This window comes from Python bivittatus, unplaced genomic scaffold, assembly GCF_059951505.1.
Source record: "Python bivittatus isolate LINGU-HERP-01145 unplaced genomic scaffold, Pbiv_v1 ctg000330_np1212, whole genome shotgun sequence".
NCBI lineage: Eukaryota > Metazoa > Chordata > Lepidosauria > Squamata > Pythonidae > Python > Python bivittatus.
Genome location: NW_028277058.1, coordinates 469286 through 483019, shown reverse-complemented (window position 1 = coordinate 483019; position 13734 = coordinate 469286). Strand labels below are relative to the sequence as shown.

Sequence of the window (13734 nt, the reverse complement as noted above, 5' to 3'; positions counted from 1 at the left end):
CTTGATAAGGATGAACAGCCCATTTTTTCTATGGTTTTAAATATTTCCAATATACTGTATAAAAATTACTAGACATTATGATAGAATGTCTAGATTCCAAACATTACTCTAACAATAATTAGAAACAAATTTTCAATTATCAACTGCAAAATATTTAAAAATCCAAATATGCAAAAATCCATAAAAAAATAAAATATTTTTATTTTGCTTGTAGCCTACCAGTTTTTCTACAAAATATATAGCAACAATTTAAGTCTCAAAACATTTATAAATCAAAATCAAAGTCAAAAGGCCTATTCATTAATCTGTGTATTTGCATGCCTTTACATTTCCCTAGACAAATATTAGCCAGAAAGCTTCAACCCAATGCTTTTAGTTAAGAGCGTCAGGTATACACTAATATACCCAACTATTATTCAATTAGATTGATATGTACTTGTCAATCTTAACTACAGGTAACTGCATTAAAGTTCTCTGTGGGTTTTTTTTTTCCAAGAGCTATATATGTATTAGACCCAATTACTACTTTGACAAAAAAAAAAGTAAGAATCCTATGTCAGAAGCTATATAAGTTTAGGCAACTATACTTTGAACATTCTGCATATCAATTCTGAACCCTATATTTAGAAGCATTTAAAAAGGAAACACCCTTAAAAATTGCATATGCAAGACAAAACAAACTCCGCTGTCTATATTCTATTTCTTTGGCTTATAATGACAGAGGGCACATTTTATTGATCAATACTAAAAACTATTTTCTTGGCTTTAAATTATGTTTTACTAATCTTCTGTGCTTTATTGGAATGGGAAGTTTGGACACTGTACAGTCTGTGTTTACAACACTACAAGTTTAGAATGTTCCATGAGGCAGAGGTTTCCCATATGAACTAAAATTTCAATGTCCTTCCTATTTCCTAAAATAAATAAAAGTATTAGTCTAATTTATTTCCTACAGTCAAGGCAACAGGGAGCTCTGTGATAATGATTACAAAGCAAACATTTACTTCAAAATTGTACACACTATAAGCAAATACTCAAATATCTATACTATTACGAAGGCTTACCTCTAAGAACTGAGCATTCACTTTAAATTCTGGAGGAGGAAGCCCTTGTTTAATAGCTGCATGCTTTTTTTCTTCAATACACTTATACAGGTGTTTTACAGCTCGTGGTATAATGCCCTGTTCGTCTTCCATTATATTAACATCAAATCCAGTGCCCATTGTATAGGTTTTACCAGCTCCTGTCTAAATTGAAAAGACTAATCATAACCATGCAATAAAAATGTAATTGTGTTTAATAACTAAGAATATAAATGCTATTAAAAATCCTGTTTTTTTAAAAAAAGTTTTACTATAGCAACTTACAGCTGATATATTTCCTAAATATGTGAAGTCTGAGAAACTTTTATTTTTTTTAAGATGGCAGAAATACAAACTAAATAGTTATGGATTTCCCAGGAGCAAAAAAAATGACAGAAATCCCAAAGGTTTTTCCCAATCTTGTTTTCCCTAATGACGTTACACTATAACTCCACCACTACCAGCATTCAAAATTAAGGAACAATAGAAATAATAAGACAAAAGCACCTAGATATACATGATTAGGAAAGGCTGGATAAGTTATAACACTATTAGATAAAACAAAATTCATTTATTGATAGCCACAAAACATCTTTGCCAGTGACAACCCACTTCAGTCTAATTGGCTGCAGATTCCACTCCTTATAACTGAAGCTTATGGAGAAGAGCACTAAACTTGACTGACTGATGTTTATCGAGCTCAATTCCAAGCAAAATTGAAAAAAGTATTTTATAAAGCCCTGTAATTCCCAAAAGGAGCAGATATCAAAAACGTAATTGGCCACTAGAAATAATATGTTCTTATGTCTTCACTGGAGTCTTCTCCTTTCTGCGACTTCCTCTCCCAAAGTGAAGTATTTTCATACAGAGGAAGAAAGCAGAAAGCAAAAGGTGAGGTCAACTCTATTTTCAGGAGGATCTACATACAAGTAGATTGTGAACATACCAGATTGGAGCCATTCTAATTCAAACAGTGGAGCTTGCATAGTTGAATATATCACTTTCAAAATAATTGCCTCAATCCTGCTCATTGGTGCAATACTATTTAATTATCCATGTATATTTCTGTAAACCTTGTTAATTTCTTACACACTGAAATCTATTATTCTCACCTCTAGCAAAATCTGATCTGTGTTTGAATGAATCCAAATTTTCCCTTTTTTAATGCAGAAAACAATTCATCAGAAAAGATGCACAATGCTTACCTGACCATAAGCAAATACAGTAGCATTATATCCTTCAAAGCAGCCTTCAATCAATTTTTCTATGCACTGTAAGTAGATTTCCTCTTGCTGGGATTCAATATCAAACACATAATCAAAAGTGAAGGCCTTATCTTTTCCTAGGAACACCTGAGGTTCACTAGGTGTGACCAATGTGCAGATATGGCATCCTTCAATCTTCTCTTTGGCTAACTGAGGTCTGATTCTGTTTTTTCAGAGGAAAGATAAAAAAAAAATACATTTGCATTAAAGCACAGAAGAAAGCCCTTTTACAAGTTTGCCAAGAAGTTAAAAAGTTGGACTTGGTAGGAAAAGCATGAATATTTGCTGCTTCTTTGCAGCAAGTAACAAGCATTGTTTAAGGTGACTCTCCACTGGTTTATCAAAATATGGTATTCAAGGTCACTATTCCTGAGACAGATGCATTCTGTCATATTATAAGAAATCTATAATGAAATAAGCTTGTCTTGAAAGATTTTATATTGCTAATAGTAGTTTAACTATAAAAATAATTTTTAATTACGCATGTGCACATAAGTGGTTTCAATAAAAAATATCTCAGGACGGTGTAATTTTTGAAGATACTAAATATGAACTGAAAGCATTATTTCATTTCACTAGCCATTTTTTGGCTAAAATCTGTTTTTTCTTCTGGGACATTCCAAATCAGTAATTGCATTTTGCAGGGAGGACCAAAATAAATCAGTGCTATGTTATGTTAAGCACGCTGGCAGTCATTCTGATCTTTATGTAAATCTTGTTTAAAAAGCAACAAAATGCTTATTAAGGAGTCTAAGATATCTTCTGTGTCAAGCAACACTGAAACTCCATTCATTCTCATTAAAATTCTACTTGCAATGTTCTGGTACCATACATGCAGATGGTACAGCTGTACGGTGTGAATCATCATTTACTGTGTGTGTCTGGTAGCAAATGACCAAATTTTAATCTTTGAGATTTTACAAATTATTTCTGAATCATGAATTAGATATTTGAAACTTCTGGAAGTATTCCTACATGTAATAGTAAAAAAACTGTAAATATACTAGAGTTGTCTACCCTAATGTAACTTGAACAAAGCCAGGTGATTGAAAGTTACAAACTTCTCGATCGCAAAAAAAAAAAATCTTACACTGCCCTACAGGACAGACCAAAGAATAGTTTAAGTGAATTTATAATCTTATTGACAATTAATCCCTTTTAGGATGACTCACGCAAAGCAGAGGTTTGCACATGTCCCAAACATAACCTACAATACATGATGAAACTGGAAAAAGCATTTATGTCAATTCTTAGGGAACAATTACTTAAAATCATAAAACACACTCTGACAACTTGTTCACTAGAAAAACAAATTTAAATTATGGAAATCAACCTTGCCAATAGAAACTTGAGTGTAATCTTAAACAGCAAATGATATTTGATTTGTACAGTATATGATTTACTGTACAAATCTCTTCTGCAAAACATGAGTCATGATTTATACTAGCAGTAACTTGGGAGTGAGTGTTTTCTAAAAAAAACTGTTCTAAGAAAAATCCCATATCCTATTACATGGCTACATATTTGGTGTGGTAGACACTAGTCATGTTGACAACAAAGTGGTGCTTCTGGAAGCAGAAGCTGTCTTTATTACACTCCTGCCATCAGGCCCAAGGTAAATATATGCTGACTTCTGACATCCCTCCAATGCTTAGAATAACAACTTATTCTGGCTATGAACAGCTACCACCACATTTAAGAACTCAATTTCAGGAGAAGCATCAGAAACTTAAGTATTACTTCTAATACTTTTTTTATTTATACAAGTTGTTGCTCACTTTTCATCATTAAAAATGATCCCAAAGTTTAATTCCTAGACATTTAATTTCTTTCAAAAAGCAAAAATGACAGAAACCAACTACCACTCTATACACTCACGGATAAGCTGAGAATTTTAGGTGCCAAAATATACCCAAAAAATTGGGTTTAGCTTATCCACGAGTATATATGGTACTAAATAATGAGATGCTAAATCTGGAAGAATCAATATTTAAAGACAAACATTTCTAGGTAGAAATGTCAAGGGCCAAATTATTTGAAACTTTAACTTAAAAAACCAAAATTCCTGGTGGAAATAAAAAGTGTGTATTTCAAGGATCAAAGAATAGGGAGTTTACAAATCAGAGCAGTGAATTTACAAACACATGTTCTTAAATGCTAATACATTTCTGGTCACTTTTTCCATTTTTTCGTTTAAAGCACTGCAGTCAACCTCCATAAACATTCCTCCATTAGTCAAGACTCTTACAAGTATTTGAGCATTCTCTCTTCATGTTCCTTCTGCATCAACAAAACACAAGATTTTCATTTGTACCTGAGTTATTATTGCTGAGCTCCACTTACAGCTCCTAACAATCATTATTTAACTAATTATATATGTTATGTCTATATCTTTTATTTATAATAAATGCACTCAAAATAAATGATCAGTCTTAAAGCTAGGTTCTCTGGATATCAAAAGTCTGAGTAATTAAGTACATCTCATAAATAGTACAGGTAAAAAAAGGAAAAAGAAAAAACCCACAAAATATTAACATATAAATTTAGGGATGATTTTTCAATTTAAGTGTTGTTGGAAGTATTTCGGATTCTTATCATTTGTATTTGGCTGAATTCAAAAACAACCAGATCTGTTCTTTCTCCTGTCTTCTGCATTCTTAAAAAACCTGCTCTTCCAAGAATATAAGATAGCCTATGGGAAGGACAACACCCAATGTTATATGAAATGTGTAACATTTTTAATCCAGCCAGCTGCACACATCTGTAAGACTGCACTGTATACACTGTGCACTGTGTTCCACTGTGTAGAAAGAGGAAGCCTGTATGTTACAATCCCACAAACACAGTATGGTGGTTAAGGTGCTGGACTAGAAATGGGAGACCTGGGTTCAAGTTTTCTCTTAGGCATGGAAGCCAGCTGAGCAGCTTTGACCAGTCATTTTCTCTTCCCTACAACAGGAAGTCAAAAACCATCTATCTAGCAACCTGCACTGGTCCACTGTGGTAGATTACAGTAGGACCTTCAATGAAGCAGCTTCATCCTTCAGTGGGCTGATTTATTTATTTGGGCTGATTATATATAAAATGATAAAACGGTCTGACTAGTTCACAGTAAAACCATTAATTCCAGTAATTTAACCAATTCTTAGGTCATCTGTTATACTATACAACTGTGATCTATTTAAGGGACTAAATTAAGAAAATGAAAACCTGTAATTCAACTGGCAATTAAGAGACAAATAATTTATCAAATTTGACAATGTAATTTAATTAAGAGAAAAATATGGCTGTGGAATAATTGGATTGGTCTGGCAACAGTCCACTTATGTTACTCTGATGGCTTTAGCTTAACAAGATTTATTTTCTTTACTTATCTTTTTCTGGACCTCTAATTGGGATAGGCTTTTCTACTCATTAATTGAATTCATAAGGTTCATATTTATTCTACTGCACCAGGGTTCTCAGGATGATTATTTCCCTTCTACAGTTTGAGTTCATTTTCTTGGATTTCTGATCTTCATCACTAGGCAGTTGCTAACATTAATTGAAAAATAGTGAAGCCGTGCTTTTCTATTGTTGTTTCCCAAGCAACCCCTTGACCATTTTGTCCCAGTCCACCAGTCAGCTCAATACAGATGGCATCCACTTAAGCCTGACAAGGTCTTTTGTTTGCTTGCCAGCCAAAAAACAAAGGAATGGGAAACTATGTAGCTTGACTTTCAACTAAATGGATCTCTTTTTCCAAAAAGGGACCAACATTTTGTTGGAAACCGCAAAACATATTACATTCAAAACTTATTTAGTATTTCTAGCTGAACATATTTAACTTTAATGTACTATTTAGTGTCATTTTTTTCAATGGCTATGACATTATGTTTTGATATACTGTCATAATAAATTTATTATGCCACAGAAACAATAGACAAAACGTTTTTATTCAAGGAAATGAACTTCTGATCTACTACGTAGTAGGAATTTGAATTTAACAGCCAATGGAACAAAACATAGCAATTCTATCCTGGTCCTTCACTTTCACACAACGTTGTACCTGGAACCTTTCACCCACACAAATGTGTACATTTGATTCAGAATGAACTTTCTATCCAAGCACTGACCAATCCCAGACTTATTTAATGGTAACAAAGTTGCTGCATTCTGTGTACTTCAACAATGCCTGAAGTCAAGAAATGACTTTAGATACCAAGAAGGCAGCTATAAATCATCTGCTGGAATTTCAAATGTGCTCACAACTCAACCATCTATTTAATGGCCAAGGGTTAAATACATACCCAGCTAACATTACATATTGTGTGTGGAAATGGGTGCACGCCTTGATCTTCTAACATGACATAACTGGTTAACTGATGCTCCATGCAAAGTCCCAATAAATCCAGTAACCAAATTTACAAGATTTCCCTCTCCCAGACCACTCTATGGGAACAGGTCAGTGGATTCATGCAGCAAGCAATTACTCTAAATTATTTTAAAATTCCCTTCCAACTTATACATACTGTGATTCTATACAAAAAAAGCCATGAATGTGAAATCTCATATGTGCATTTGCAAGGTATCTCTGTATGGCCTATTTCTTTACCATAAGATGCTGATAAGTATCTAAATGAATTTTTAATTGAGCTTGCTATCCCATCTCCAGAAGCCAGTTTGATGTAGTGGTTAAAGCATCAAACTAGAAACTGGGAGATTGTGAATTCTAGTCCTGCCTTACACACGAAGCCAGCTGGGTGACCTTGGGCCAGGCAGTGGCAAACCACTTCTGAAATCCTGCCAAGAAAACTGCAGGGACTTATCCAGGCAGTCACCAGCAGTCAACATGGACTTGAAGGCATGCATAAACAAACAAACATATAAACAAATAAATAAATAAAATCTCATCTCCATAGGCAACTGCCCACCTTGGCATTTAAATTCAAAAGCTATTTAGGCTTGTGGAAATTATATTCACAGGATAGAACCACTTTGTGTTATATTCCATTAGAACCTAGGGGTGGGGCATACTGGGTGTTGTTGGCAACAAACAGAGTACCATATAGAAGAGGGAAAGGAGGAGGAAACAAACAGATACTGCCTACATGTATTTCATATGGATAGAAATTTCCACAAAAATATTTTAGACCAGTATTTCTCAACCTCAGCAACTGAGATGCTGGCTGGGGGATTCTGGGAGTTGAAGTCCACACATCTTAAAGTTGCTGAGGTTCAGAAACACTGTTTTAGACTAACAGTACTAATCATACAGAAATGGGAACAATACAAGTGAGCCAGGGAAGGGGAAAAGGATGCTCTTTCATGTTCTGAATCCAGTACCAAACTTAATTTTTTAAATGTAAAATAATATAATAAACTTCTGGCAACTGATTCAGTTCTTCGTCTTGGCTATATCTATCTAGAACTGTACTCAGCTTTTATAAAATGTCATTTATTAAATATTCCTTTCATAAAAATTCCAAACCAAACTTCAGAAGGAAATACTGTATTTCCTACATGTTTATTGTTGACTATTTCAAGCAAACAGAAGCTGCTCTGTTTTAAAAACAGAAGGTAGGCTGTTTCTGTGAGGACTGAATTGCACCAAGTTGGTAAAGTTTAACTATGCAACTAGAGAAAAAGCATGTCACTTCAAGATCACAAAATAATTTAGACAGAAAATTATATGCTTATCCATTCTATATTTGAGAGTCAGATATGTTTTTTAAGTGCTTGAATAGTAGTTACATTTGGCTTTAATTCACTACACATTTTTATCTCTGAAAGGGTTGGAATCAGAGCACTCACTGAGCTGGAAAACAGGATGAGACCATATTCAATCTATTGTAATTTCTACTGGCAGAAATTAACAGTCGCTTGATATTAACTCTAGCAATCCTTTGATTCTTACCACTTTTACTAAAAATGAAGACGTTCTTTATTTGCAATAAAAAAATTTAAGACTCTATTATTTTTGCTTAAGTGAACACATTTTAATAATATTTTAACATAATGCAGTTTTGTGTGTTTTTGCTCAAACAGCATGTTTTACTTTAATTCATTTTTTGGTATCTGCAACAGTTATAGTGAAAACTACATACAAGCCTGGCCAACGTCAACTCATGTCACTCAATCCTTGCCTCTAGATTTCATTAAATATTAAGTACAGTACTTCACTTCTACATGACATACTGAGGAATTTTTTCAGTTTCTTAGCAGTGTTTTTTAAAACTTAAAAAATAATGTTTAACATGCAGTCTTAGATCCGGAATGGGAAACTACAGCCATCCAGTTTCCCAAATTCCACCTCCTGGCATCCACCACCATTAGTCATACTGGTGGGAGTTACAGTGCAAGATCAGGATGGCCTTCTGACCCTTGTCCTAGCTCATCCTACCAAAAGAAATTCTCCACCCTTGCTGCAGGGCTTCCCTGTTCATAACTGGATCGGTCTGAGTCACCTGAAAAACCTGTATTAATGCTTCAATGTAAGGAACATTGGAACACATCAGTTAATATTCAAGTCTGCGTATCAGTCAATGAAGCTGACATGCTAATTTGGAAATCTAAGTATCTCAAGTTTGGTCTTTTTTAAAAAAAAAATCACTGCTGTGACCAGTGATTTACCAGGCTCTTACACCACCTCTAACAATCTAGGAGGCTGGTGCAAAGATCCTTTTAACTCCTAGGAGCTTGGTCTCAGTAGGTGCCACTAGTTCCTTCAAGTCAGAACAGAAGCCAACAATCTCTGTTCCATTAGAATACCAGCAGAAAAACAAAGGCATTTTTACCCTCTTCTTGCTTTTTCAGTGGCTTACCAAAAATGACAGACCAGAAATTAGTTTCAAATAAATCATGCAATCATACAAAACCCATTGTTATATTTTAAAGGAAATCTTACCATAAACATTCTGAAAACTTTTATCTAAATTCTGAAAACCTGGCTTCTTCCCCAGGCCTTGAGTTAAGAGTGGGTGGTAGATCCTGCATGCTGGATTGTCTTTTAACAGCTGTTCTTTGGGCGTTTGAGTGGGCTTTTTAAAATTGCATTATTGTTGTTACTCTACACTGCCCAGAGTCATCGTACAGTTGGGCGGCCTTGTAAATTTCTATTTTTTTTAAAAAAAAAAAAACTTGTTAACATGTATCAGCATAAAAGCTAAATTCTAGTCTATTTAGCACCCCTTCTCCAAAACACACAAATCAGCTGCAAACATCTTTTAAATCTTTTAAAACCAAGCAACTTTTATATACGAAAAAAGAGGGGAGGTGAGATACAATTTATGACAAGCAAAAATAAACATACTTCTAACAGAGCTGATTACCTTGTCTTTGATCACTCACTCCCCTTGCTTTTTGGCTTGTTTCTCTATCCTACCATTCTGGCAGAGGGACCCAAGTTGTGTCAGCCTGTATCCCTGCCAAATCTTCTCAGAACAAGCCAAAACCAAGGTGGTCACATTCCCCCTTCACTCTAGGATGTTTTACATCTTATGCTAACCTTTTGTGATTGATCACTGATCCAAACTTACCCTGGCAAGAATTCCAGGAAAACATCCCTCAGCTGTTTCTTCACTACAGTCACATTTCTATCAGCAATTATTGTGTTGTCTGAAATCGCCTTGCAAAAAACTCTCCTATTGGGCCCTTTTCATAGCTCTAGATAGCTTGATTGCAAAATTTGTCAATTTCTATATATGAAGATCAATCAAATTACAGAAGAGATTAGTAGTGAAAATCATGGGCTAAGCAAAAAGCAACTTAATGCCACTAAATTTACTTGAAAAATAGCAGCAAGTACAGCTTGCACCCAAACAATTTAAAAAGTATCCAATATACAGTCTTTCCAAACCTCTACCTTCAGATTAATTGGGACTACAGGTGGTCCTCACTTACAGACTGCCTCTTTCAGCGACCATTCAAAGTTACGACAGTGCTGAAAAAGTAGATTTACGACCAGTCCTCAAACTTGCGGTCCCCACAGTCAAGTGATTGCAATTTCGGCTGCTGGCAACCAGCACACACTTATGATCATCAGAGTCCCACAGCCACATGACCGCCATTTGCGACCTTCACAGCTGGCTTCCGACAAGCAAAGTCAATGGGGAAGCCAGCAAGAAGTCACAAGTCATGTTCATGTGATGTCATGCTTAACAACCCTCAGTGATTTGCTTAACTGCAGTAGAACTGACATAAGTCGAGCACAGTCACAGGATGTTTTACTTTATGATGTTGCTTAGCAATGGAGTTGCTGTTCCCAATTGAGGTCGGTAAGTGAGGACTACCTGTATAACTTTTAGAGGTCTTTGCAAGCAGGCTGGTCAATTAATGCTTCACTTTATATTACAATCCCAATTTATGTAGTAAGTAGGAGGTTAAAAATGCTACCTGAATGCATAAATTAGCATCCTGGGATGCTGGCTTGTTTCTGTGATAAAGATATCAGAAATGCCCCTTTAGGACTACCAATTCTGATCTGCAGAAATCTATGTGTGCATGTTCAAACTGTGCTGTCCCATCCAGCAGATAAATAAAAATAAAATAAATAAAATATCTTTATTTTCAAATTTGTATGCCGCCCATCTCCCCCAATGTTTTATATTGTATAAAAGATATTGGTTATTCTATTTCATGCTACTGAGCGACTATTTTTGCATAATTTCTGGAACAATTCTTTCTTTATCCACACAGCTGCTCTGCCAGTCTTGCTCCCCTCCAGATCATCATTCAAAGTGGTAATACTGGTCTCATCTATCTGTTTAATATTTTACTGCTGCTCCTTGGGGATAGTAAAAATCCATTCTAGATTAATACTATCAAACTCAAAAAGAATTTTATTTGGTCAAAATTAAGTCAGTTTCTACAACTTTTAGAAAGAGAGAGAGAATGGTTCCAAATCAAATCGTTCACAGTTGCCATCAGAAAATTATTAAATGCAAATTACTTCTAGTCAGCTACATATTAATCTCTACAGAAATAAAGAAGTAGGAAAGAAAGAATGCCATCTAAAAGGCAAACTGCCTTTCTGATTTATATGTTTATTTTCAAAAAGAAGTGTGTTTTAAAAAAGCAATCCTTGCATAAAAATTGAAAAAAAATGTGATGAATCATAGGATAAGCATTACCACCCTTCTAAAACATTGGTTCAAGGTACAATGGAAACACAGAAAGAGATTTGGATTTATTTATGTAGAGATATGGAATAATCTACTCTTTTACTTAGATAATACTACACTGTGATGAGTTACTGTGGCTTAATATCTTTCCTAAGATTCTTTGTTGACCTTTCATCTTTTTTTCCTACCAAACTATTTCCCCCTGTAAACTATCAGTTTTAGCTCCTTGGGAGCCAAATATAACTCATATGAGATCTAATACTGAATGACTTGATAAAATTTCTGTGCTTTCCTTCGATGGCTTCTTTTCAAAAGTGCCCTGTTCCAATATTTGTTATACTCCATTTTGTTTGAAAGTACATGAGGAATCTGAACATCAAAGAGAAACATCTAAAACATGGAAAGTAACCAAGGACCAGAAATCTAAGTTATTCATTACATACTGGTCACTCCATAACTATTCAGATCACATGTTTGTATTTCCCCATTTCAAGCACTGCATTTTGTTGCTCCAATTGTCCCTCCTTTCCCACTCCACTCATCCCCAAAGTGATCCGCATTTGTGGTCATTCTGATACCTTTCAATGCCAACTGGCTGGCTATGAAATGTATCCACTGAAGTCTTTCCTAGAATGATTTGTTGGGGAAGCTGAAACAGGAGAATGGCAGGGACAGCAATTCAAGATACTTCACACCCACAAAAATGATAATTCTATTACAAAAATAAACTACAAAATGTTATGACTTTTTAGAGCGTATTTGGGATACTTTGGTCCATATTAGAGATTTTTCAAGACAAAATACTTGAAATAAAAATGGAAAGATTTCACTATACTGCAGAATGCGTTTGATAGATTTTTGTTTCTGACCAAGATTTCTTTTCCTTTACTTCAACACACAGAGCTGGATAGGTTGCTAAGAATAAAGATACGGCACATATTTAAGAATTTATCTTGGACAATATTTACTGTATAAATGTTTATTCTATATATTTCATTTCTACTGCATAAAGTTTTTAAAACATCACTTTGTATTAAACATTTGTAATAAGAGGGATCACCCACATACAATCCAGCACTTCCACACACATGTATCATGAAGGCTTCATTTTACTAGGCCTCAGTAAAATGGCCATAATGTGCAATGCACCAAATTTCCAGGATGTTTTATATCATGTGTGCAATTATATCATTATCCAAATGACATAAATCACTGGAATGACGTACTGTCCAATTTAATGGGTAATCAGAAATAAAAGACATCCCCTTTCCACAACTGGTGTCACTTGTACATATATTTAACTCCAGTGCTTTGGAACTCTCATTTGTAATCATTACAGGAAGAAACTCAGTTTTGTTTGTTTCCTGCACAGCTTTCTTGTATAATTATTGGGGGGGGGGGGGAGTATAGGCATGGGGAAATTATTCAAAATCATAAGAAAAATGAGCAGCATAATGAATTATGAATTTTCTAGTCGTTTTTCTTCAAACAAAAAGATCACTGATCTCAGATTAATCCTGGTTTGCCTAACAGTACAGGTAGTCCTTGCTTAATGACTACAATAGGAACCATAAAATTTGTCATTAAATGGGGCAGTTATCAAGTGAGGCATCATGTGACTGCACCCGATTTTATGACATATTGTGGCGGTCGTTAAGCAAATCACCACAGGTAAGTGAATCATGCGGTTGTTAAGCGAATCACATGGTTCCCCACTGATTTTGCTTGCTGGAAAATGGCTGGGAAGGTTATAAAATGGCAATCACATGACCCCAGGATTCTGCAACTGTTGTAAGTGCAAACTGGTTGCCAAGAGCCCAGAATGCGATCACATGACCGCAGGGACATTGCAATGGTCGTATGTGCGAAGACCAGTTGTAAGTAGCTTTTTTTTAGCACCATCATAACTTCAAATGATCACTAACCGAATGGTCATTAAGCAAGGATTACTTGTATAAACTAGTGTTATGCTTAGAATACTACAATTTTAAACTTTGAAGAACAAATTTATTCAATAGGTCAAGAGATGCACAGCCCAATAACATCTGTAGTGGTTAAACTGTTCGGTTCAGTTTAGTTCTTTAAATTGTTATATTTGAACCTTTTCCAAGTTCAAAAGGCTCACTCAGCAATGAATCTGAGAAAACTGGATATTGTTCCACTCTCTTAGCTTCACCCATTTCACAGGACTGTGAAGGGTGGGGTAGATGGTGTCAGCTTTTCGAGGTATATCAGGTCAGGAAACAGACACAAGAAATACTAGAACTCCATTGATACAGGCTGTAA

General features: G+C 35.0%; 1 protein-coding gene across 10 annotated transcripts in view; it reads right to left on the bottom strand.

Moving 5' to 3' along the window:
* Positions 1-13734, bottom strand: part of KIF21A (kinesin family member 21A) — a 106035-nt gene that overhangs the window by 75557 nt on the left and 16744 nt on the right. For all 10 annotated transcript variants that reach the window (XM_088141619.1, XM_088141621.1, XM_088141622.1 and 7 more), the window contains 2 exons: positions 2288-2510; positions 1065-1247 (listed from right to left, as the gene is read on the bottom strand). In XM_088141619.1, the coding sequence (XP_087997745.1) occupies positions 1065-1247; positions 2288-2510 (406 nt within the window). The remainder of the gene's footprint in view (positions 1-1064; positions 1248-2287; positions 2511-13734) is intronic.